The sequence below is a fragment of the Thamnophis elegans genome, chromosome Z (genome assembly GCF_009769535.1).
Source record: "Thamnophis elegans isolate rThaEle1 chromosome Z, rThaEle1.pri, whole genome shotgun sequence".
Taxonomy (NCBI): domain Eukaryota; kingdom Metazoa; phylum Chordata; class Lepidosauria; order Squamata; family Colubridae; genus Thamnophis; species Thamnophis elegans.
Genome location: NC_045558.1, coordinates 87983122 through 88010482, shown reverse-complemented (window position 1 = coordinate 88010482; position 27361 = coordinate 87983122). Strand labels below are relative to the sequence as shown.

The 27361-nt window shown below is 36.0% G+C and overlaps 1 protein-coding gene across 1 annotated transcript in view; it reads right to left on the bottom strand.

Annotated features, from left to right (window-relative positions):
• The window catches only part of TANC2 (tetratricopeptide repeat, ankyrin repeat and coiled-coil containing 2), a 335865-nt gene that overhangs the window by 272545 nt on the left and 35959 nt on the right, over nucleotides 1-27361 (bottom strand). Inside the window, exon 2 of the mRNA XM_032236790.1 lies at nucleotides 22324-22422. Within this exon, the coding sequence (XP_032092681.1) occupies nucleotides 22324-22390 (67 nt within the window). The 5' untranslated portion in view covers nucleotides 22391-22422. The remainder of the gene's footprint in view (nucleotides 1-22323; nucleotides 22423-27361) is intronic.

Sequence of the window (27361 nt, the reverse complement as noted above, 5' to 3'; positions counted from 1 at the left end):
AGGTAGAGTGGAGGAGAGAGGAAGAAGAAAGTGATGGATAAGGTACAAAAATGCTGCATGGATAGCAGAAGAGCCAATAATTGTTTTTGGGAGTTGATGGTAAGACGAACTGATGTAAACATTTAATAATATAATACAATGTTGGTTATGTAATAGTATACATGTGGTTATATGTTATAAAAATGAAAAATAAAAAACTTTATATGAAAAATAAAATCTTGTTCGGACAGCATCTGTTTTTCTGATTTTCCAATATTATTTTTTTGTTACACACTTGTTAGTTTCAGTTGGCCAAGATAAGCATTCAATTGTGTAACCATCGTTCTCATATGGGTTGATTAGTATGTTGGTGGTTAGTGCTTTACTGTTGTTTCCTTGTGCTGCCATCCTTGGCTCCTAGGTACCTGATAAGCTGGTAGTAAATCAGCTATTGACCCATTTCCAGGTTTCATTTCAAGATTTTCAGGTTTCAATCATTTATCTAGCTATCTTTGTACCTGCATGGCCAATAAACTTAATAGTTGCAAAAACTGAATCTATGTCCTTGTCCATTGCAATGTTATGATGCCAATGAGTTCAGGTCTCCTTGACTGACCACTAGTTTGTGTTCTTGAAATCTGGGGCTAGCTTCCTCCCCATCTCTCCTAGATAGTCACAGGAGCAATCCATGTAGGAAATCTAGTATATATTAGAAGTATATCACATCTCCAAGCAATCTTTGTAATGTATGATTTGTCTTCATATGGTAACCTCTAGTCAGTGTGCCATGCTGATTTGCAGATCTAGAAAGCTGCCAACTACTGCTTTCAAAATATTTTTAATCTATGGCAGGATGTGCCATATAGTTGGTCATGTATCTTCTTTCTTCCTATTCCTCCCTTGCTTGCTACACAGACATCTGGCTAGCTTCCTCCCCATTTTGAATTATTCATGTAGGTACCTTCTCTCCAGTTGCTGGAGTGGGTTCTCATTCTGTATTATGTTTTCTTTTTCTTACTTTAAAAAAAAGCATTTTTAGTATTTTAATTTTTGGTAAATATAATCTGCTTATATATTTTTTTCTTTTAATAACATATAAAGCATACATACATTATATTTTTTCTCAATAATATATTCAATTTATATTCAAATATAAGATCAATATTTTAAAATATAATTAATATTTATAGAATAATTCTCTACTTTTTCTCTATTTCTAATATTTTAAATTACATATATAAAAGAATGTTAATATTATTAATTAATTCTGTGCTATATTCTGTACATAAATTATGCTGTTCACTGTACTGAAACAATATAATGCATTCGGATTATAACAATGGATTACAAAATAGGGATACAAAATAAAAGCCTCCATGTGAAACTAAATATTCCCTTTATTTCTCTAGCTGCATTTGAGAGAGAAAAAGATGTTCTGCATATATTCATAAGTACTTTTACAAATCAATTCCCTGGACTAAATGGTTTGGAACGAAATGTGATCAAATGGCAGTAACTATTTGTACACTATTCGAAAGGAAGAAAAAAATCTAGTCACAAATAGAAGCCAGAACTCTCTTTCTTCTAATTTAGATTCAAGTTTGGAAGATTCAACATGTCTCTTACTTACAGATTAGCAGATTAGAAAGAAATTCTTAGAAAGAAAGATTGCAACATTTCACCCTTAGATAAATTAACACCTTTAAGAATTACCATATATTGTAAACAAAGACATAGAAGAATTAGAGAATGGCAGCTGTGTATTCATCTATCAGATCTATATCCTAATCTTTTACTCCAATTGAATACTCAAAGGGGATATATATAAATAATATAAAAATATTTGAACAATAAAAGTTCAGAAATATAAACATCATAGAACAATAAAATGATTGGCAAAAGAGATTCTTCTTCTGATTTTTTAAAGATAGGCTGATGATTAAATGCTGTTCCTAAGGGAATATATTATGCCTACTAATAATGATGCAAGAAAAGGTCAATATAGCACACTAGATCAATGAGCCCTCTGACAAATCTTTATCCATGGCTCTCTTGTAGAACTTAGTGCCTGAGCAAGTTCATATTTAATACTAGATATTAAATCAGGCCATAAACCACTTGTAGATTTAAAATACAGATAGTCCTCAACTGACAATGATAATGGAGTCTGTCCATTAAGCAAGTTGGCTTCACTTAGCGACTTCCACCTCCTGCTCTCCCCTGATACAGATTGTTGAGCAAAGACCTAAGAGGCCTAATGGAGATCCAGGCCTGCTTGCACACGGCTTCTGCCACCTCCAAAGTACCCCGTGTTCCCCATCCTGATCTTCAGGATCCCCAGAGGCCTTGGCTGCTCTCATGGGAGCCTAAAGCTGGACAGCAGAAACTACTGAAATGCAGAGGACCGTTATAGTTTGTAAGTCTTGGCCAACACCAAACTTACCTTTCTGTTTTTTGCAGAGGAGCCTGGCTGATGTGATCCAAGGCTCAGCTTTTTTACAGAGGCTGCCTCATGGCAACCTGGTGACATTCTGCTAGCAAGTACAACTCTCACAAGTTGGTAGGGAGCTCCATTTTTAAGGAATCTCTATTACTGGAATTTGTGCAGTCTACATCGCTTGATGACAAAAATTCTGATATAAGCATATTTTACATGCCAAATAAAATGCACGTATTAGCCCTTAAGGACCAAATGGTTTTTCATTTATTCATTTATTTTTAAAAACGTCTTCAACTTCTGATTCTGATTGAGAAGTTCAGTTTAGATACCTTTTTATTTTTGCAAGATTGCAGGATTTTTAGAAATTCCATATTTCCATAAAAATTCCAGAAAAATGCTATTATTTAAATATTAGTAATATAACCTTTATTATCCTTTATTGCCTTTCTTTCACTTATAGTTTATTTGTCAGTAATTCTGAGTTGTAATCATCTAATTTGTAGCATTTGTGTTTTAAGAATAAAAGCTAGGATGCTATTTATCGGTTTCTAAAATCAGTCTCTTTTCTTTTCCGATATATGTATATACATATAGAATAGAATATAGATTAAACTAGACTAGACTAGACTAGACCAGACCAGACTAGACTATCTTAGCATCGAATAGCATAGCATAGAATAAAAGCGTTGGAAGGGACCTTGGAGGTCTTCTAGTCCAACCTCCTGCTTAGACAGAAAACCCTACATCATTTTCGACAAATGGTTATCCAATCTCTTCTTTAAAACATCCAGTGTTGGAGCATTCACAACTTCTGGAGACATGTTCTTCCACTGATTAATTGTTCTAACTGTCAAGAAATTTATCCTTAGTTCTAAATTGCTTCTCTCCTAGATTAGTTTCCACCCATTGCTTTCTTGTCCTGTTTCGGAGAATAGCTTGACTCCCTCTTCTTTGTGGCAACCCCTGAGATATTGAAATACTATCATACTATCATGTCACCTCTATTCCTTCTTTTCATGAGGCTAGACATATCCAGTTCCAGTAACTGTTCTATGTTTTAGCCTCCAATCCCCTAATCATTTTTGTTGCTGTTCTCTGCACTCTTTCTAGAGTCTCAACATTTTTTTTACATCATGGTGACCAAAACTGGATGCAATTTATAAATTATATCTATATAGATATAATTTATTCATAAACCTTTAATTTCTATAATAAAAATATATATTGAAATCTTAATTTTTGAAAAGATAAATCCATCTTCTTTGTAGACTTCTTTTTGATTCTGTTCATTTGACTTATGCAAATTAACTTCTTGTAGTTAACGATGTTTGTTTTCTACCATTTTATTGAAAAAAGGTCTATTAATTTTTTTAAAGTTGCAAATTAATTAATCTAATCTTAATTAATTAAATTAATCTACTAAAAATTGTATATTAGCTTTAATAGAATGGCTATTCTTCTACAAAAAAAAGTTTCCAAAACATTTGCCCTTATTTTTTTTTTTATTAATACCGTATGTTTTTGCAACATAATCATGGATGGGCTGAAATATTTTGAATATTTATTAATTTTATTTCTTTTTACTGACTTACAGTACCTAATCGCCATATAGTTAAAGAAATCATCCAATTTTGTTTTCTGGTTGCCCAATTAAATTTCTGCTCTGATAGAGCTCATTATTCACTTCTTTCTCACTGTGCTGGCTTGATATTAGTTATTTGCTTTTTCTTTGTTTAACAACAAAGGCTGAAAGCCCTATGAAGCGGTATATAAGTCTAACTGCTAACTGCTAACTAACTAACATTATCTCTAAAATTTCCACGAATGTAGTAATGCAATTGCAATTAGAAGGCTTTGGAACTGATTTTTATGCTTGTTGTTGTCTGTCTGCCTCCCCGCTGCCCTGCCTGCCTGCCTACATCCATACATCATTATTTTTATACTCTCCTTCATTCTCCTATTTTCTCCACAGCAACAACCCTGTGAGATAGATTGGGCTAAGACACCATTACTGTTCCAAAGTCTTCCCATGTCAGGCATGTCTCCATTCAAAACTCGAGAAAGGAAACCCCCAACTCCATGTTCGTAGAGAAGAGGTACATTACTGAGTTTGAAATGATAGCAACGAAAGAAAAGCAAGATCTGAGGCTAAAGGCATGAAAGTTACAAATTGAAAGTATTCCCAAATCCCTCTCCACAAGGACCCAGCTGAATGTCTAATCCCCAACCCATATGATGTCATGTGGAATGCATCTTCAGGTGTTTCCACCCATCTGGTATGCTGGGAGGTTGACCTTGACTGGGTATAAACAAGTCATTTCAGCTGCGCATAGATGATGAGAGCAAACCTCCCTTTTCATTCACACAGACTAGCCATCTCCTCGAGCTTGCTTCTCCACCCAAATGCCATTCCTCCCCTTCCCCGTTATTATGGCAGCTGATGGCAAGCAAACATCATAGAGGCTGACATCCCACCAACTTTTTTTGTTTAAAGTGGGACTAACATTCACAGTCTTCTAATTTCCAGCTTGGTGCCTTAACCACTGATGCCTTAACTAGCTATTCTTGTTTTGTTTACCATTTTTACAAAACAAAATTATCAACAGTGAAGACCTAACTATCTTATGCTATAGGGCAGACAAACCTTGGGCCCCTGGCTTTTGTTCCCTCTAACAAGGTATTTTCTTCCACTATCACCATAATCTCTTCTTCACTGCCAGTTTGGGCCCTGTCTTGACTGTCCTTAATTGATTTGTGTAAGTTTAATGCCTCTGCTATTTTGAGGAATTCTCTTTTTAGACATCTTTTTATTGTCAAACTTGCCAGCTAGATGGATATTAGTTAAAAGTATATGGCCAACATCAAAAAAGCAGATTGGAAGAAGAATTGTGACCATAGCTTTAAGTAATATTGATATGTGTAAAAACACTCTTGGTTTTCCCGTTTTTATTAGAAATATCCATTTGCAAAATCATCTGGCTGAATTGAACCCCTATTTTGTCAAAATAGCTTCTTCCTGTTGTTTTGACCAAAATTGGACAACTGGTATATTTTAATTATTTTCCCTAAAATAAGATAGTGGTTAAACAATAAGTTTAAATAATCTAATCAGATATCTCATTTTATTCACACAGAGGTTAAACAATTCAGCTGCTTATTAGCAAGGCGATTCAATGTTATATTTACTACATTGCTTTGCTCAGTAACAACAATTTCAGCATTCCCAGTTATAGTCATTAAGCAATCCTGCAGGTCATTAAGTCCCATGTAGGCAGTGTGGAGTGCCCAGGGGAGAGGGGAAGAATTTTAGTTAGCGAGCTCCCTGCTGAAGGATTTCAGCTCCATGTCCGTTTGGATTTTAGCAGCCAAAATCCAAAATCCAAGCAACCACAGAGTTGAAACCCTTTGGCATGGAAGTCTTTCAGCCATCCTTCAGAGATAAAGAGGAATTCCTCTTGGCAGGTAACATCACCCTGCCACATTTCCTACCAACTTCCCCACTAACTTTCTAAGGAAGTTGGCACAGAATATTACAAAAGGCAATGACATGATCATAGGATAACAAGCATCCAGATTGTGATCAAATGACTGTGTAGACAACATTTTGCAATGGTTGGAAATGCTTTACCGGCCATTCATAAACTGATTCTTTCTATAATTTATTTGAGGATTTTATATGGATTTGATCTTTCAGTTTCTCAAATGAGCTCTGATTTTAATGCCAGATAGAGCGCTAATGACTAATGTAGTCTTCTCCTGAATTATAATGCTTCAAATTTTTACTTTAACAAGCTCTTTTACCTTGGCCCAACTCTAAATATAAAAGCATAATAATAATAGGTTGGGGATTAATACTTTTCATGATTCTGTATCTTAGATGACTCGTCTCCCGATGTCTGAAAGGAGAAATTAGTTTATGTTTTGCAACATTTAGCAAAAAAAATGTCAGTCTCCCCTGAAAAACACTCTATTTAACACTGGCTTTTATTCTGATTTTTGGGGAGTAGCTACAGCAGTAATTTGATGCCTCCTCTATTAATATTGGCTTTTACACCTAATTTGAATGGAAAGTAGAATATAGTAGAAATTAAATGTGATATCAATAATACTTACCCCATTAATTCCCACACAAAAAGGTATTAAAATAATGATTCATTCTGTCCCCAGCTCTTCAACTTTTATATTAATAGAATTGTACAGGTAATGTGACTTTCATTCCATCCCTTGTTAAATCAGAAACTAATTTTTACTTTTCTCGGTACTGATAAGGATACAACTACTCTTTCCCTGATTCAAGATAGATTTTGCTGTAATTTTTGGACATTGATTAAATACTGATAAATCCCTATGGATGCACCATCCAACCAAAATTCTGGAAATGCTACACTGATGACATCTTCGTCATAATTAAATATTCCCAAATTGAAGAAACACATCATCTACTCAATAATATATTCCCCAGGATCAAATTCACATGCAAAGAGGAAAGAAACAAAAGACATCCATTCCTCAACATCAATATAAATAGACTAGACAACAGAGAACTGGAAACCCGTGTCTACCGCAAACCTACATACATGGACCAGATCCTCAGTTTTGCAAGCCACTACCTCACTGCACACAAAAGAAGATATATCCAGACCCCCTTCAGAAGGGCTGGGACACACTGCAACTCCACAACAATAAGAAAAGCAGAAGAGAAACAACTGCTTGACATCTTTCTCTGCAATGGATATCCAAAACATTTCATTTTTGACACATAGCACCCAAGTCATAATGCACCACACAGCCAACTATGCAAAAACTAACCCTACCATGCACAAAAGGTGTGTCGGAAGTAAGAGACAAAATTCTCCAAACTCCAAGAATAGCAATAGCCCACAACCCACAGCCACCATCCACCAGAATTATTATCCAGAACCAAAGACAAGATGCAGAAGAAATAAATAATGTAATTTACAAAATCAACTGTAACAATTGCAAACAATTCTATGTGGGATAAAGTCACATTAATTAAAAACAGGATCCATGAATGTTGGCTGGCAGTCAAATACCATGATCCCAAATCCCTAATCTCTACCCACACTGACACCAAATAACACCAATTCAATTGGAGCAATACAAGAATCATCGGCCATGCTACCACCCGCCACTCTCATGAGTTTATCAAAGTCTGGCACTCCACAAGCAATTCCGTCAACAGACACATCAACCTACAACCAGTCTACAAACCCCTCGTAATTCAAATCAACTGCACAATCAACCAGAAACAGCACCAATCCTCAATCAACCCTCATAATTGCCCCAACCAGCACTTTACCTCCCAATGACCGTCACCTGGTGTAATGTCCCCATCACAGGACCCGTCACAAGACTCTCACTGGGGACCCACACCTGACCCATCACCAGACCCACCACAACCCTCACTTGACACACCCCACCTGACCCAACACAAGACCCATCAAAAAATCCTGACCTGATGTGAACCTTATTTCCATCACCTCACCATCGCAAGACCTTGTGACCACACAAAGCCCTTACAAACAGAAGAACATCGACACTGACATCCCCTAAATTCTGCTAAAGATGTTACCTAACCTGGTAACAAAATATTCAGAAACCAACCTACAAACTCAGAGAACAAATTCTGCTAAAGATGTTACCTAACTTGGTAACAAAATATTCAGAAACCAACCTACAAACTCAGAGAACAAACCTCCATCCTCAAATACTGATAAACTAAGGAACTGGGTATATATTATTCAAAAACAAAAGTGTTACTTTCCCCAAGTATACATGCCAGCATAAGGGGAAAATCAATAACCATTCCCCTATTCCTTAGTAATCATTAATTAAAAGGCTTAAATATCTAGGCATCTATTTCCAGTAGCTCACATTAAGCATATAGAAATCTCAAATGGTTATAGCCCAGCATCACAAAACTTTGAAGTACATTTACTTCAAGAGAAACATATCATTCCCACCATCCATTTAAAAATTTAACACTAAGGTGTTGAGTCCTTGACTTATGATCATTCCTTTAGCCACAGTTTAAAGTTATGATAGCACTGAAAGAAGGGACTTACTTCCCAAAGTTGCAGCCATTGCAGCCCTCCACAGGCACATGATCAAATTCAGGCACTTAGCAGCCTGACCACACTTACAATTGCAGGGGTGCTACTCTCCCAGCTATCTCCTTCCATCTATGCTCCTTCTGCTGTGTGCGCCATTACCACAGTTGCCTGACATCTTCTTCCTGTTGTTGACCATGAGTACCTACCCTGACTGCTGGATTATGTGGGGCTGCCTCTGCACTGCAAAAAAGGGGGGTGAACAGCTTAAAGAAACCAAAGCACATCAAAATGTCCTTTTGCAAAGAGTTCCTGGGCAGGACTTTGGGCTGCAAAAAACAGGGGGGGGGGGGGGAGGCTGCTTCTACTTTTCCTCCTCTTTTCTGAATACAAAGCCAGCCCCAATCAGGAGAGCAACACAAAGGAGCATTTTAGTGCACCATGACCCATTTAAGCTTTGTGTTTTTCTTTTTCACTGAGCAAAGCCAGCCCCTGTGGCCCAAGGCATGCATGTCTTGTCAGCAGTAGGAGTAAGAAGATGGCAGCAAAAACCAGCTAGGGCAGTGGAGGCAGGGTGGCAGGCTTGTAAGAATCAGGGTGCTGAGGTCAAGTGGGACTGGGCTAGGGTATCTGGAGCTTCTTAGGCATGGCAAGCACCCCTAGAGCCATACAGTTCTGGGGCTGCTTGCTGCCTGGCAAAGTAAGGTGTAGAGTAAACAAAGAGGAGAGATGGGGGAGAATTGGAAACAGTTCCTTTATTTACTGGAGCTGGGAGGGACCAAATCCAGAATTATTTGGATTGAGATGGGTACTTGGCTAATGAACAGTAAATTTCATTTAACGACAGCAATGGGGATCACGTGATCACAGTTGCTAAATAATATTGTTGTGTGACATCTTTATAATCATAAAATTTAGCAACTGAAATTACAGTCCCAACAGCAGTCATGTTGAAGACTACCGGTACCACCATTCAGTGCTCAGTTCTGTATATATTTTAATCATTCATACTTTAAAATCACTCAATTCAAATTTGTCAAAATATCAAAGTCTCTCACTCTTCTCTGAATGCAGCTCTTCAAACATAACTTGGCTGTCCTTCTATAGCAGCTTAAGTAAAAATATAACATTAAAATATTGGCTGAAATCTTCTTGTCTGAGCTTAGTTTGGCTGATATTAACTTGGAAGATGACCACAGACAATTATTTCTCCTCATGTAGTTTTTATGCCCTATTTCTAATATTAGTTTTTACCTAAAGCCATGCAATTAAGAGTTCTTAAGATGACAATATAGAATAATAGATCTAAAACTCTATCTTACTGTCTCATGATCATCTTTCATATTCTTTTCACATACTCTAATTGTCTCCACAGAATTATATACCACAAAGAAACATTCATGCTAGCAAAGGTAGGCCATGTTCTGCTTTATACTCCTATTTACAGTACTTAATAGATCTCATTATTCACTTTTTTCTCACTTGGCTTACCTGATAGTAGGTTTCTGCTTTTTCTTTAACATCACCCCTGAAATTTCCACATACATAGTAACTGATTTTGGAACTGATTTTTATGCTCGTTAGGGACATTAAAGTTGTTTATCTGTCTGCCCCCACCCTGCCCTGCCCATCTGTCCAGTCCATCCATCTGTCCATCTATGTTCCATCCACATCCACCACACACTTATCTACCTCCCTACCTAAATCTTTTTTTAAAATTCTGATTACTAAAATATTATTGTGATTTCCTTCTGTAATGGGTTGTAAAAACTTACAGCAATAATCTAAATCAGTTATCCCCAAGTTGTCCGGCTCTGCGGTGTGGGGGGGCAGAGGAGATGGTTTCACATATAAGTTAAAACAAAAACAACAAAATAATCATTCAAGGATGTGCAAACTATAGTGCTATTGCTTTTCAATCTAACCTTGTTAATATATATGTTACTGGCAATGTATGAAGAACTGGCATTGTATAAAATGCCTAGGAAATGTGTGATATTTTTAGACAAAGTATGAAATATTTGTGTTGTTTTAATATGCTATATACTTGGATATAATACAGTATCTATGCATTACACAAAATGAGCAAACTATTTAGAGTGTTTCAGAAGCAATTACATTCTGTCCTGAAAAGCGGAAAGCATGAGAAAAAAACTCAAAATAAACCTGTGTTGATATTGTTTAATGTATAATGCAATACAGAGAAATGTTGATAGGTTTTCAAAATTGTTTTATTTTATTCTACATTCAAAACAATCCTTGCTGTTTCTTAATCTTGCCATCTCAAAAAACTGACAAAAAGTGATGCATTGATATCTTCTTCTAGAGGAAGGGGGGTATACTCAGAGGTGTACAGGATAAAAGAGATTCAGTTTTCTGTCCTGGAGTTAGGGGCTAGGAATTGTTTATTAACTGCATAATTTATAATCAACCATAAGCAGAGAATAAAGAAATTGAATAGCTTAAGTGTCTTTTTGAGCAGTATGTAGTATAGTAGAAGGAACTTGAATGCCAACAAAATAGTTACTGTAAATAGCCATTGTCACAGAGACAGAACAGCTGAAAAGGTCTATGTCACAGAGACTGAACAATGAATACAAAAGGCATCGGGAAATGATCTCATAAGAACCTTGCTCATTAACAAAAGTGGTATTACAACCACTTGGGCTAAATATACAACTGAAGTAATCAGAAATTCATGTTTTCTCAGTGGGAAGGTAGGGCCGAAGCCGTGACGAGACGACGTGCGATCTCAAAGCTCTGAGATCGCAATCAACACTTTTATTACTGGGGGGTCCCAACGGACCTAAATCATCCTGAAGAGATGGTGAATAGGAAGATTACGTCTTGCTGATCTCGGGAATATCGCAAAATCTCTGAAAAAAGCAAGAAAAGATCTTTGAGCCAGTAATAAAAATTCCAGTCTTTTGTCAAGACTGACAAAGTTAGGGCGGCCTCAGAATGGAATGATGTGGAAAGAGAAAGTGTTTCCAGCTGGTGAGAAACTTTTATTGTTTTTAAAAAACGAACTGCCTATAAAACCTAAAAACCAACTTAAATCAAAGAATAGAAGAACTTAGCGGCGAATTTGAACTTTGTAATGGTTCTGGACAGTGGTTATCTTACTTTTTAAATGCTATTTACATGGATTGAATCTAAGCAAAACTTTTTCAAATGGATGGATTAAGCTTTTTTCTTCTAACATTTCTTTGTGACTTTCTGCAAGCTACAGATTGATTTTTTGACTTTGTCATTGCAAGGTTTTACTGCCTGGCTGTTTGGCTTAAGATCTGATAAGATTCCACAGCTGTCCCTTTGAAGTTTGTTTTTGCTTGCAGAGAGCTTGTGAATGTATGTTTTAATCTTGCTGACCTTCTTAAAAAAGATAACTGCGTATGAATATGGCATAGAGTTTTTGAATTTGCAAGGAATATTTTCAGAACTGCAAAAATTATTAAATACAGAGGAAAAAGTTGAGAGAAAATTGGAATATTTGGAGCATTTAACAATAAAATATGATGAAAAAACTGAGGATGTTTTTCAAATACAAAATAAGGAGAATGAAATTCAAAAAACTGAAATGAAAGACGAATATAAAGAGATTAAACCTGTCGATATTCATGGCAATTGGTTTATTACTGAAAAAAGAAAGAATGGAATATTGAAAGAGGAATTAAATGGAAAGAAATTTTATTTCAAAAGACAGGACATAGAAGAAGAAAACATTAAAGAATCTATGGACTATGAAATACTATTTGCAAAATATTTGATAATACTGCTGATAATTAAAGACAAGCTGAACAAGGAAACAGAAAGAGGGCGTCAAGACTACATGCGAGATATTACAAGCAAGGAGTTGCTAAGAGGAGTCCATACAGATTTGATCAAGAGGATGTTTGGAGGACTGGATCCACAAATGGCAGAAGACATTAAATTGTTTTGCTATTGGAAAGATACAGGTTGATAGATGGAAGAGTATAATTTAAAACTAGCTAAACTTAGTTAAATTTAGTAACAATAGGTATAGTTAAATAAAAATTGATAATGATAGTAATGTATACAATGTCTAGTGTTATGATAAGTAATAATTGATATGAATATTGAATGTTACCCATGAAGGAAAGGCTAGAAATACTTTTGGACTATATATATTATTATATTATATGCTATATGTTATATGTTATTATTAATAACAATAACAATAAAAAAGAACAAAATTAAACACAGCTAAGTTTTAATTATTGGGGGAAACGTTATGATATAGGATATAGTTAAATAAAGAAAGGATAATGATAATATATTATATACTTATATGGGTATAATATAAGAGAATTGGATGTAAATGGTAAACAGAGATTTGGAAAGGAGGATTAGAAAAATTTGGTATTAAATATTATGGATGTTTAGCTAGAATAGGATATGAGGATTTAATGTTAATGGAGAATTTTATAAATAAGTAAATGAAATGCCAGTATGTGGTTATGTATTAAATCTTGGTATATTTTATGATGAAGGACGTTTAAATAATCATAGTCAAATAAAAGTGGAGGTAATATAATAAATATCCGAGTTAAGATATTAGAGTTAATATGAATTATATTTGATGATGGTGGAAGAGATGCACAAAAGCCTTTTGTAACCAACTGATACACTTTCTACAGTATGTAAAGAAGGAGGATTTGTATATTTGTTTTGAAATATATATATATATATATATATATATATATATATATATATATATATATATATATATATATATATATATATATATATACATTCACACACACACACACACACACACACACACACACAAGAAATTCATGTTTTCTCCAGCCAAATAGAGTGCTGCTACGGATAACTGTAAATAAGATGATGCATGGTAACTGGCCTAACAAAGAGGACATTATCCATCCTCTCATTCAATTGCTATGATGTCAAATATATTACAGTGATATGAGGCAGACTGCATGGTTATTCAGTCACTGGAAACACAATATAATTGCACTCTTTAAACTTGCCATTAATGATTTTAAGAACAAAACTTCTTGAGAAAAATATAAGTTGTCCTTATATAGTTTTTTAGAAACACTGGTGCCGTATTTCCCCTTTATTGATATGCAGAGGGTAGGCTGAGTCTGGGCAGTGAAAGGTACTTAGAAAATAGTAAAACTTCATGGCAATAATACCTAATAGGCGATAAGAGTTACAGTTACACTCAAGGTCAGGCCTAAATTACCACAATTATGCAAAACACAGAAGTGAGAAGCAGGTACACATCAACAAAAAGGAAAATCAGAATGATCAGAGAAAAAAGGTAAAGATAGTGCTTAGCCCTGAACTACTCCATTGCCTAACTTCCAATATATATTTTTTTACATAAGCTGCAAGCAATAAGGAGCAATAACCATTTCTTCTGAATTATTCAAAATTTACTCCCAATAGAGAAAAACAAGGTTTTCTGACATGTTATGATTATGTAAAGATTATATGTCCAGTCATGTTCAACTGTATGGGGCAGTGTTTATCTGTATTCCATAGCCAATGGAACCAGCAATTTCAGAAGAAGCTTCTATGGCCAGGTGGCTAGCATGACTATATTTCAAGATGCACAGAATGCTGTCATCCTCCCACCAAAGGAATACCTATTTATTTACATGCATTTGACATGCTTTTGAATTTCTAGGTCGACAGGAGCCAGGGCAAGAGCAAGAGTTTTCCCCATTGTGCAATGTTTGGGTCACAATTCAAGATGCCCACCTTCCAATCAAGAAGTCCAGAGTCTTAACCACTCTGTGGTTAACATTTAAGCCACTACTGTGCCCCAATTAAATTATATACCTCCAGCATATTACTGCAACATTTTAAGATTATGTACACATAAAAGGTTAGGGCACAACAGTCAACTTCAAAAACACAAGGGAATAAAGCGTATGGAAGGTTGACCTATTCTGATCTAAGTCATCATACAAATTAAGATCCTGAATAATTAGAGAAGACTAATAGAATAATTAATCAACATCTACCTATAGTGCATTCAGAAAGTATTCACATCCCCTTCACTTTTGTCAATTTTTATATGTGACAGCCTAATTCCACAGGCTGAAATGTATTTATTTTTCTCATTAATCTCCACTCTACTCCATAATGACAAAATGGAAACAGGATTTTAGAAATGTCTGTAAATTTATGTAAAAGAAAAAAACAAAGTGAAATTTCACTTTGGGATAAGTATTCAGACTCTTTATTCAGTACTTTGTTTGCTACCTTTGGCAGCAATTGCAGCCTCGAGTCTTTCTGAGTATGACATAACAAGCTCTGCACACTAGATTGGGGGATTTTTTTGACATTCTTCCTTGCAAATCCTCTCAAGCTCAGTCAGGTTGGATCGCGACCATCAGTAGACAGCGATTTTCAGGTCCCTCCAGAGACGTTCCATAGGGTTCAGGTGAGGGCTCTGGCTCAGCCACTCGTGTCCAGTTGTCCCTAAGCCACTCCTGTATTGTTTGGCTATGTGCTTAGAAATGTTATGTTGAAAAGTGAACCTTCGTTCCAATTTGGAGTCTTGGGCACTGTGGAATAGGTTTTCATTGAGGATACCTCTGCATTTTATTCTAGCCAGCTTTCCCTCAACCCTGACCAGTCTCCCAGGCCCTGTTGCTGAAAAATACCACCACCGCATGATGCTGCCACCATCATGCTTCTTGTTCCTCACAGCCTGAGAGTCTTTTGGGTGCTTTTTTGCAAACTCCAAGTGGTTTTTCATGTGTTTTGCATTGTGGAGGAGACTTTAATCTAGCCACTTTGCTGTAAATCCCAGATCGATGGAGGCCTGCAGTGATGGTTGTCCTTCTGGAACTGTCCCATCTCCACATAGTATCTCTGGAGCTCAGACAGAGGGACCATCAGGTTGTTGGTCACTTCTCTTACTAAGGCCCTTTTATCCCGATTGCTTAGTTTGACTAGGACACCAGCTCTTGGAAAATCCTGGTTATGCCAAACATCTTCCATTTGAGAATTATAACTGTAATCTAAGGAATCTTAAGTGTAGCAGAAATTTTATTGTAACCTTCCCCAGATCTGTGCCTTGCAATAATCCTATCTCTGAGCTCTGCAGGCAGTTCCTTTGAAATCATGGCTTTTGCTCTGTTACGGTATGCATTTCAGCTGTGAGGCCTTCTATAGAGAAATGTGTGCCTTTCAAAATCACCTCCAATCAATTTAATTTATCACATGTCAACTCCAATCAAGATATAGAAATCTCTCAGCAATGATCAAGAGAAATGGGAAGCACCTGAGCTAAACTTCAAGTGTTGTTGCAAAGGGTCTGAATACTTAGGTCTATGTGATATTTGTTTTTTGGGTTTTTTTGCAATAAATTTACAGAATTTCTAAATTTCTGGACTTTGTCATTATGGGGTATTGAGTGTTGATTAATGAGAAAAAATGAATTTCAACAACTGTAGAATCAGGCTGAAGCATAACAAAATTGACAAAAGTGAAATGGTTTTGAATACTTTCTGAACGCACTGACCCTCTGCTTGATACAGAATTTCCATGGCCAAGCACTTGTTAGAAAGCAATCCAAAGTCAAGCATGGTGAGCTATTAGGTGGAAACAGAACTTTCAAATGGTAGAAACAAAGCTCCATTCCTACCCTCAGGTTTCCAGTAAGATGCAAACCTACACAACCACAAAACGATGGGGGAACAAATAATTATAGGCTAAGTGGTAGAAACTGAAGATTTGGATGAAGATGATTTTCTGTATTCTAATATCTGTCTATATTTCCCATAGTTCTAATTTATTTATGAAAATTTGTAAAAATTGGGGATTTGCTTAGTGTTTAAATCATTTTAAATATGCTAGAGCAATTATCCAAAAATAATTTCTCTATTTGTAGATGTAAATATTTCAAATTATCTTTCTTCAAAATAGATAATAGTAACATAAATAGCTGGCTAAAAACCCCAAGGAGTGTGTTTCCAAGAATTGTATTACTAAGATGTATTTAGAAGAGTTCCAGGTTCATATTTTAAAGATCTTTCAAGAATATTATAAATTAGTAAAGATGTTTTTTTACAGAAATGACAAATCTTCAGATTTACATCTAAATTACAACTATGATAAGATACTGGGGCTTTTAACTGTCCTAATTTTCATTTTTATCACTGAGCATTCATTTTTATTTTTATTTCTGCACAGAATTATGAATACAAATAGTGTTCTGGGAGTTAAGTATTCCCCAGTTAAGGGTTAGCATGGGAGGAAAAAGATTAGAAGATGATGAGGATAATAGTAATACAGCCTACTACATAGATAAATATCTTTATGCAAAAGATAATGCTGAGAGAGTTAGGTGTTTAGCAGAGTGATAACACGAGGAAGAAACTATTTTTGTGTCCAATTGTTTTGGCATGCAATACCCTATAGCGGCATCCTTAGGGGAGAAGTTGATATAGTTTATGTCCAGGATGTGATGAGTCTAAAGATATTTTCTCAGCCCTCTTTCTGATGCCTACAGTATACAAATCCTCAATGGAAGCAGGCTGGTCACGGTTGTTTTTCTACAGTCCTAACTATCCATTGAAGTCTATACCTATTCTGTGAGAGTGCTGTGAAAAGAGATACAAATGACAGACTCAATAATTCCTCTGTATCAGCAGATCCTTATGCAGCCTGAGTTGACGCAGGAAGAACATTCTTCGTTGGATCTTTTTAATGATGGTTCTAATGTTAGGTGTCCTTTTCACATTCTGGGAGATTAGAGAACACAAAAACTCTCTAGTAGAAGATCTCTACTGTTGATACTGTGTTGTCTAATATTGCAGGAGGTGGTACAACAGGACAACTTCTCCTAAAATCTACTATCATCTCTACAGTTTTAAGAATATTCAGCTCCACATTGTTCTAGCTGCAGATTGTTCTGGCTGCACCAGAGCCAGTTGCTATACCTCTCATCTGTATGCAGACCAGAGGTGGGTTCCTACCGGTTCGGACCGGTTCAGCCGAACCGGTAGTGGTTTGGTGGCCTGGGTTGCTGGAACCGACAGTGACCCAGGCCTGCCATGCCCTCGAACAGGTTCTCCCGGCAGCGCTATAGGCACCACCATCTTTTTTGTTTCTACACATGCGCAGAGCAATTTTTATTGCGCTGCACTAGTACGCGCGGCGCAGCCAGAAGAAAACCAGCAGTAGTGACTGCTGGAACCCACCCCTGATGCAGACTCATCATCATCTCCAACAAGACCAATAACTGTTGTGTCATCTGCAAACTTAAGTACTTTAACAGAAAAATCTTTCAAGATGCAGTCATTTGTATATAGAGAAAAGTGTAATGGAGAGAGCATATAGCCCCAGAGAGCTCCTGTGTTAATTGAATGGGTATTAGATGTGATTTTACCAAAAATATATACATTTACCAAAAAATATATAAAGATTTACCAAAGAAGTTTAGCAGAAAAATTACAATGGAACAATAGCACCAACCAGATTTACAGTTATGAATTGATGACATGTTTGTTCTTTATGTATGAGTTGGGTTTTTATTGTATAACAGAATGATCACTATTATTCAATGTGGTCAAGTTTTTGCTTAAGAATTGAGATTTAGGTATTCAGGTATGTATTTTGTTTCTTTTTTCCTTTTCTGGGTTTTATGTATTTAGATATTTCTCATTTTGATGGTATATACTTTTTATTAAGCATTTCTGTATATCAATTAAGTATTTCTATATACTAAAGCAAAGAAAAAAAATCATCATTGTTCTCCAGCAAGTTCAACAATTATGCTAACAAATTCAAGTCATTTCCATTTTTTTCCTAATTCATTCCTACAAAGAAACAATAAATTGATTCAATGTATATTCAAAGTATTAAAGAATCCTGCTTTCAACTATGTAAATTGTTGATAACCATATATGTTCAGTTTCTTAGCAGGAAAGTATATGAAACTGTTGAAATAATAAACAGTCAAGTTGAATTACAAGACCATAGCGCTAAATATTGAAATGTCTTAGCAGGTTTTCACTGACCCAAACAACTGATATTGGTTGCTTTGTTTGGGAAATGCTACGAAGAATTTAAATTTCAGAATGACAGCATGTTTATGTCCCATATGAAAAGAGTCACAATAATTTTAGATACAACTAAAATATTAAGAAGACATAACTGCCAAGATTGGGATCCACATCTTTTGTGAATATTTGGTAACTTCCAAAGATTTTTTTAAAGGTAAATATTTCCCCTGTACAATTGTGTCTGACTCTAGCAAAGCTAACAAAGATATGTGACCCTTAAAAAGGAAAATAATACTCTTGACTGAAACATCATATTACACAATGGAGGTAACTCTGTAAAAGGTTCAGTCTTCTGTCTCATTGGCCAAGTAGGAAAAACTCTTACTTTATAATAAGTGTTAGAAATTCAGAAAGAAGACAAATATTATACAACTTTATCTTCCTTTACAAATCAACTTGAGGTTTAGAATCATCAAGATTCTCCCTTAGCTTCAAATATTGTCTTTGGTGAATATATATTTTGGGTACTATTTAACTGATCCAAACTCAAACACAATATGAGCTATACCATCCATATCCACAGAGGACTGTAAACTTAGCACCCAAATTCAAAATAGAGTGGATAAATTTAAGGTACCAATTTTCAAAAATATTCTGCATCAGAAATGCTGTACATCTAACTTCAAAATATCAAGTCACAATTTGCAGGATTTATATTCTAGCAAAAAACAGCTTTTGTAGCAATAAATCAATTTTCAATTGTAACAAATCCTCCTAGTGCACTACAATGCACTTTACACATTTTGGTAAATTTTAATTACCGTTTAGAGCCAAATTAATACTATATGTTAGGTTAATGCAAAATTTAACTTCAGTGCAATTTGTTCATCCAGAATACTAGTTTCACCAAATGAAAAATAGAAACATATAGAAATAGTAAGAAATTAAATTACAACATAACTCTTGATGACTAATTCTTTACTCCTATACATTCCTTGAGCGAACATTTCTAAATGGTACTTGGAGACCAAAGTAAGATAAAAATGTACTGCTAAATTAAAATAACTCGACCTAATGAGATTTAACTATTTTTGTCAAGAATATTGAGACCATTCAGGTGATAATGACAAAAATATTATAAATTTTCAGCATTTCATATTGCTACAATTTTGGAACACTTCATTTTATTTTATTTTACTTTATTTTTGACAGCAGCTGCCCACTTACCAAGGGAATAACAAAAAGTCTGCTGACCTTAGCAAGAAGTAAAATATATTGAATGCAAGATATTCTACTTCCCAATTTATATGCATAAGAAGACCTTAAACCTGATTTTGTAATACTATATTAATGGATCTGTCATATGAAAATGTATCATGTCTTATATTTATTTTAGCTTCTTTCTTCCTATCATTCACTCTAGATGGCTTCTGGGCCTATATTAAAATGCCACATGTGGACATGTCCCAGATTATTGAACACTCAAAATACATCAAGGATCGCAAGCTTGATCTGGTTTTTATTTTAGGCAAATGCAAAGTGATCTAAGACCTAAGACCATTATAATTATTCCCTCTTATGGTCAGACCACTTTCTAATTACTTTGGAGTTTTCTGGTGCTGCTGTCCCCTGCAAGGAAATGGGAGCTATTAGATAACTCCACTCTGGGTGATGGATGGTTTTCAAATGATAATCAGGAGCTTTCTGATTCTTTGATGGATCTGAAACCCTGTCAATCTTTGGAGTGAGCAGCAATCAATAGAATTGCAATAGGTGGCATTTCTTTACATGCATATCTTGTTCCAGGCCAACCAAAGGTAAACACAGATGTTAGGTTGCTAAGGCTGTGCTCTGGATAAAGCAAGTACAGGCAGTAAAAGGCAGAGTGTGTTTGCAAGCACCTCAGCAGAATCCCAAGAACACATCAGTTTGCTTATAAATAAGTTCCGAACAGGGAGATCCAAAACACTGGGCAGAAGTATTATCAATTCATAGTTCATAGGCTTAGATTTTATATCTAGGTCATCAGCCAGTCCAGTTTCACAGTGATAGAATTTTGGGAGGCAAAGGGTACAAAGCTTCAGATTGAATGGTTGTACCAAAGGAATTAGTTTTATGTAAAGCCTCTGTTAAGTGGTAGCCAATAAAGGCTGAGATGGCAAACAAGGAGGAACTTTGACCTGCTTGGCATCACCCAAGATCTTTGTTTCATCAACTGCCTAGGCATACTTCTGATGATAGCTGACAGGATCAGCCTCAGGTGCTAAATTGTTTAATGCTTCCTATGTCTGGTTCATCCAGAGTAGACTCCTCAATATCAGAGTCCTTCAAGTCTGAGCGAATTATGTTAACACTGATCCTGGTGGAGTTCTTGATTTTATGAACAGTTTTAGGAAATGCGACATCAGAATAGACATGCCTAGAGTGGTGCTGGGAAAGACAATGAAAGAGACTGATTGAACGCTTGTACAATTCCATATTAAGGCCTTCATAATAGTGATAAGAATAGCAAGGTAAATTGTTTATCTGCTCTTATTGCATTTGCATATCACAATCCCAAAGCTCTTTCTGAAATAACATGGTATTAATAGAGAGAAGGAAAACTTAACAGGAACATTGAGGAATAGTATAAGAATCTGATGGATAAAGTTACTCAGATTCATTTGAAGCTGGACTCTGGCTGGAGAGTTCTCTTCAAATTGAATAGAGAAGGATCCTGCCCTATTATGTAAGAACAATTCATGAGCCTTGAGCAAGTGAATAAAGTCTGGATATGTTAACATTGCCAACTGTATCATCCCTCCTGTGAAGGAAAAGGCTGAGTCTCAACCCTAGCAAGATTAAGTCCTCTAGATTCAAGGAAATATCAAGCCAAGAATTTACCATCTTGGGCTCTTGATGTGATAGCAGTTCCCTAAGTAAAATATGTATGTAACTTAAAAGTTTTTCTGGAGTTTTGACTCCTACTGAATGATCAAGTAGCAACCAGGACTATGAGAGTTTTTGCACAAATGCATTTTATATGAAAATTATGTTCTTTCCAGGATTGAGAGGAACTTCTACTACCACACATGCTCTAGTCGCCTTCCACTTGGCTACTCTCAAAGAACACCCAGAAGCTACAATTGTTCCAGAATGCAGCATTACAAGCAATTATGCTATTCCTCATTTTGCCCATGTAGCATCTCTGTTCTATGACCAGAAGAGTTACTAGAAGAATTATTATTGCAATTCAAAATACTGATTGTCACCTATAATATCCTTTATAACTTAGGATCTGATTATATTGTCTTTCTTCTATAATTTCTAACCAAGGTATACAATCTGGTAAAGTGGTATACATCAGATCCCAGCTGTAAAGCATGGTCACTTTGCCTGACCTAGGAGGTATCCCTTCTCTGTAGCAGTGTCTGTCTTATAGAACAATGACCCTTACCTATTGAGCTTTCATAAAACTTGGTTCTTCCACCAAATGTTTAATGACCTATTCATTTTAATCCTTTTAAGTTAGTTATTATTCCCAACATATAATTACATTTAATTATCTGTTTTGATAATCCTAATATTTTTATAATTATTTTAAACCAAATATATAAGCCACCTACAGTATATTTCAGTAATTGAGACAGTGATTGAGGCAGCACATGAATGAATGAATGAATGAATGAATGAATGAATGAATGAATGAATGAGAAGCAAAGCAAGCATTGTTTCAAGAGCAGCAATGCTACTGAGGTCTACCTGGATCTACCATAGAAGTAGCTTCATTGCTTGGATTAAAATGACTGCACAGCATCAAGACACTCCTTTTACTTACCACTGGATCTGTTCTTACGGTTTGATTTACCACCTGTAAGAAGCATCTTGAGACTGTTCCGAAACATGGTTGTTCTAGTCTACCAGCAGGACGCAGAACCTATATATATATATATATATATATATAAAAAAAAAGAATTAAATGTATCCATTAACTAATTTTGGGTAATTATCAATACAGAGCAAAGTTGAGATATAAATCTTTATAATACCTATTTACATTAATAAGGTAACATCCAAAATCCAACATTTAAAACCCCCACAATTTTTGAATGAAGCCTTATATAAGAGATTTTCTATCTTCCAAGTATAGATGACAATATTTAGATATTTTTGGGTTCTGTTCTACCTTATCTGTTTAATAGTTTGGAACATGATTGGATTCTGCAAATTAGGTAAAACTGACAAGTTATCTCCATGCTGTTAACAATATACAATCTAGAGTTTTATTGCAGACAACTCTTGTCTTACATAAGTAGTCAGGAGCGCCAAACCTATATAAACAAAAAACGATCAGTGGTGAAAGATCTATTGAAGTATTGAGCAATTGAAACTAAAAATGAGATATTCAGTTATACATTGTAACCACCCTATTTTTTTAACATTTGATCCATACCTTATTTACAAAAAGAAAAAAAATAACCTATTTCCAGCCATGTTGGTTTGTGTTTATCTTCTACATTCTTGCATTTAGCATTTTATACATAATTCTAGTCTACATTCTATGAATCTTGACTCATGCCTATTTTGGGCTTTCCCTTTTATATTCCAACCATCGATAAAATTTATCCCAGATCTTATAATATTTGGATTCATCTTAGCATGTATGGCATAGATTCTGCCAGGACTGTCTACACTGTGTCCAACATTTTAATTTATGTTTAATATAAAACTTTTTAATAAAAAAAAGAAACTAAAAATGAGCTAGTGGAACTAAAGTATGAAGGGATTTACAGTAATTAAAAAGGACCTATATTGGGTACCTCATTTCCTAATATACTTCAACGAATGCTTACCAACTGATATACTTCAAACGAACACTAACCAAATGAATGAACACTTCTTCAATATTACATTACCTTTGAATGTATTCTGAAATGTTATGCAATTTGAAAATACAAGAGCATCAACTTCTCCAGGTAATTCTGAATAACCAAACATGATTAAATGGAAGAAGAAGAAAAACTATATATAACTGATTTTTTTTAGTTATAGAAAGATCAGTTTTACCTAAGATTACAATCTATAGTGTAATTTTAAAGAAAGGTGGATGTCCTGGGCAGTAATAATATTGGAGAGGGGGGAAGCAAAATGTGTTCTCCTTTCCTTCAACTGACTTTTTTCAGATTTTTCAATAGAAAATCTGGCAATGTGCATTTAAGAATCATTCTATGAAATATGAATTAAATAACTACTATAAAATTGCAAATAGCATTATTCATTTGCTGTCCTTTTCACCTGATCCCTAATGATTAGCCTTTTCCCATTACCTTACTACTGTGGCATAAGCCCTGTGCTGCAGCATGGGAAATAAGCAGCTTCTTACACTTATTGCAAAATACCACAATCAGAGATGTGAGACAGAAGATGAAAAACTATTTAAATTTTAAAGCAGCAACAGAAAAAATCCCAATGAGAAACAACACCTGAGCCAAGTAACATCCAATTTCATAAATATACAAAATATCTAAATATTACATGCTACTTCATAAGTTATACATTTTATGCTCTTAAAGTGATAAATGTTCTATCTACTTGATTTTTCAAATGAAAAAAATACCCTGAGGAAAAAATAATTCAAAATTCTAGCAATATTACATTACTAGAAGCACTGATTCTTAGTTATTAAGGCATCAGGAATTCTTCTGTGAAAGCAGGTAAGATAGCCATTTGTCTATAATATTCCATCTGAAATATGTAAACAGCACTGCAAGTTCTTTTGTTCAGCAAAAAAAGTCCTTCTACAGATTTAAAACTTTTATATGTATAATTCAAGATATATCTCCTTTTACACACTTGATATAAGTATTTGTTTATGCATGCCTAATCATAAGAATTAGCACTGAATGTTTCAAATAATGCTTGGTTATTAGTCTTCCAAGAGAACATCTGTAAAGGTAGCTTTTAACTTATGACCAATAATTCAATAAACATTCAAAATTATGAATGTGCTGGAGTCATGATCGATTCCTAAAGTTATAGTTGTTGAAGGGTCCTTTGTGGTCACATGGTTGTGATATAGGCAATTGAAAATGTTTGTACTTATGACTGGTTGCCAAGCACCCTGTAATCATATCATTGCCATTTGAAATCTTTCCTGCTGGCTTCAGAAAGCTAAACTAGCTAACTAGCTTTTTAGTTTATTTTATTTCACATTTTGGATCTGCTCAGCAGAAAGCTAAGCTAGCTAGCTAGCTAGCATTTTATTTTATGTTTTTATTTATTTTATTAATTATTTATTTTATTAGTTATTATTTTTATTTTATTTCACATTTTTGACCTGCTCAACTCCCCCAGAGAGGAACTTTGAGAGGTGTATAATAAAAAATAATTAAAAAAATAAAAAAGTAAAAAGTTAATGAGAACGAGAGGAAGGAAGGCCACAAGTCATTGCCACCTGTCAAGAGGACCCACTCTACCCTGTGGGGGCTTGCTGAAAAAAGAAAATTGTTCTGATATTTAAGCAGCTTTTTCAGTCATGGAGGATTTTACAGTCCCAGAGCATAGAGAGTAGCAAAGTAAAAATCCTCCCAACAGAAATACAAGCAGTATTTTCAGCCAATGAGGATTTTTAGAACCAGAGTTCAAAGACTGACCTTGAAAATCCTTGAATTTACCTTTAATCTTTTCAGATCATTTGTAAAGATAAACTAGAAAATAAATGAGGACAAATCACAAACCATCAGTTATTAAGTTTTTGCACAGATTAAAACCCAAATATAAATTATAGAGAAATAACCTGTTCTGATATTGTATTCTGGGGCACTCTGCTCCAGATAAGCCTTTCTGCTCTGAGGCTGAAAATCCTCCCTGTCAAAATCCAAACACAATTTTCAACTATAAAGGATTTCAATCCTACTTGGATTTCAATCAGAATTACTTTCAGCCCCAGAGCAGAGAGGATTGTTTATAGCATCCCAAACTTACACATGGTTTATCCTTAAGGTGACCAGATTTTCAGATTGGTAAAGAGGGACACCATTGACCCGGGGGGGGTGCTTGATTAAAAAAATTATATTTTGTCAAACATGACCCCAGGACACTGAAACCATCATAAATACGAATCTGTTGCCAAACATCAAAATTTTGATCACGTGACCATGAGGATGCTGCAACAGTCGCTAAGTGTGAAAATGGTCGCTAAGTGTGAAAATGGTCATCAGACACTTTTTTCAATGCCATTGTAACTTTGGTGACTAAATGAACTGTTTGAAAGTTAAGGCTAGCTTGCATTATAATGCCTTATGCTAGCTTACATTTTCAAGAGAGAGAAGCTAAACTCCTTGTTAGAATTGAAATAGAAATGAATAGAGTAGAGTAAAATAGAATAGAATAGTTTATTAGCCAAGTGTGATTGGACACACAAGGAATTTGTCTTTGGTGAATATGCTCTCAGTGTACATAAAGAAAAATAAAATAGTAAGATAGTGGGATCCTTGCTGCACCTAGCCTTCACTAATCCTCTCACTTTCATAAAAATCAGTAAAAATCACTCATGCTTTTTTATTTCTATTTATTATTTTGCTATGGCCACATATGAATATATATGCACATTCCAAACAGATTTTCTTACTAAACAGCCACCATTCTCATCCATAGGCCACTAAATGCCTCACCAACCTTTTCTGTATTCTTTCATTTCCTTCCATCCATTTTATTTATTTAACACAGAGTAGATTAGGCTGTCAGCCTTAGTCATTCTTCTAACATGACAACAATTCTTACCAACAAGGACGGTATTGGCACATTTTAGCTAATGCAACCTAAACATAACCAAAGCCTATTTCATTTCAAGTATGCTAACTTTATTCTATGCCTTCCCACGCATTACATGGCTTGAACATTCGCGGATCGCCACCAAATTGCACAGGTGGTTGTTCTACCAGATGGACATCCTTACTTTTTCTCGAAAACGGGAGAGAGGCTGCCTTTCCTAGTCTAGCCCGGTAACAACAACCCTACGAGGTAGGCTGGGTTAAAAAAAAAGCGAGTGTCGGGGAATTCTGCGACTGCATCACCTCTTTGCTGCTCTCGCTTCCCAGGGAGCTCCCTTTCCTCTCACCGAGAAGCCCATTCTCGGAACCAAACGGAGAGGCTCAGAGGCGGATACGCCTGGCAGTCGGTGGGGACGGTGCTGAGAGGGGCGTGTGCTGGGAAAGGGAGCTTGCACGGTCTGCCTCTGAGCCTCTCCGCGCAGTCACCCCCTTCCCCATCACGCCCCCCACCCCAAAAACAAACCACCAGCGCTCCTCCCGCTCCCCCACTCCCCAGGTTGCTTTGTTTGGCGCCTTTTCTTCCCGTTCGGCTCCGAGCCACCGTCACGGACCTCTTTTGGCTCCGCTCTAGGCACCGGCTGCCGCGCCGCTGTCCTCCCCTCCATCATTCCCCCTCCTCCCAGAGCACCACTGGAAACATGCCAACCTCAATACGGATGCAAAGGCGTCACATCGCCGCTACCCATGTTCACGAGGCGCCGGGCATTGCAGGGCGCAGAGGAAGCCAGCAGACAGACGGGAGACTTGGGGAGGGGGGAAGGAAGATATCCCGTCCAGGGTAAAAAGAGGGAAAAGCGGAGAGCCTATCCTGGACGGGATCTCTTCTTCCCTCTCCCCCCCCCCCGGTCTCCCGTCTGTCTGCTGGATTCCTCTGCACCCTGCGATGCCCCTCTGGGTTGGCTTCCTTGGACACTCAGCCTCCACCCCCACCTTCCCTCCGACCAACTGTCAGTTTATTCTTCGCTACAAACAAAACACGGGGAAGCCGGCATTGAGTTTTCGGTGACTCCGAGGTGCGCTAACTGAAATGCGGTCTTCCTTCAG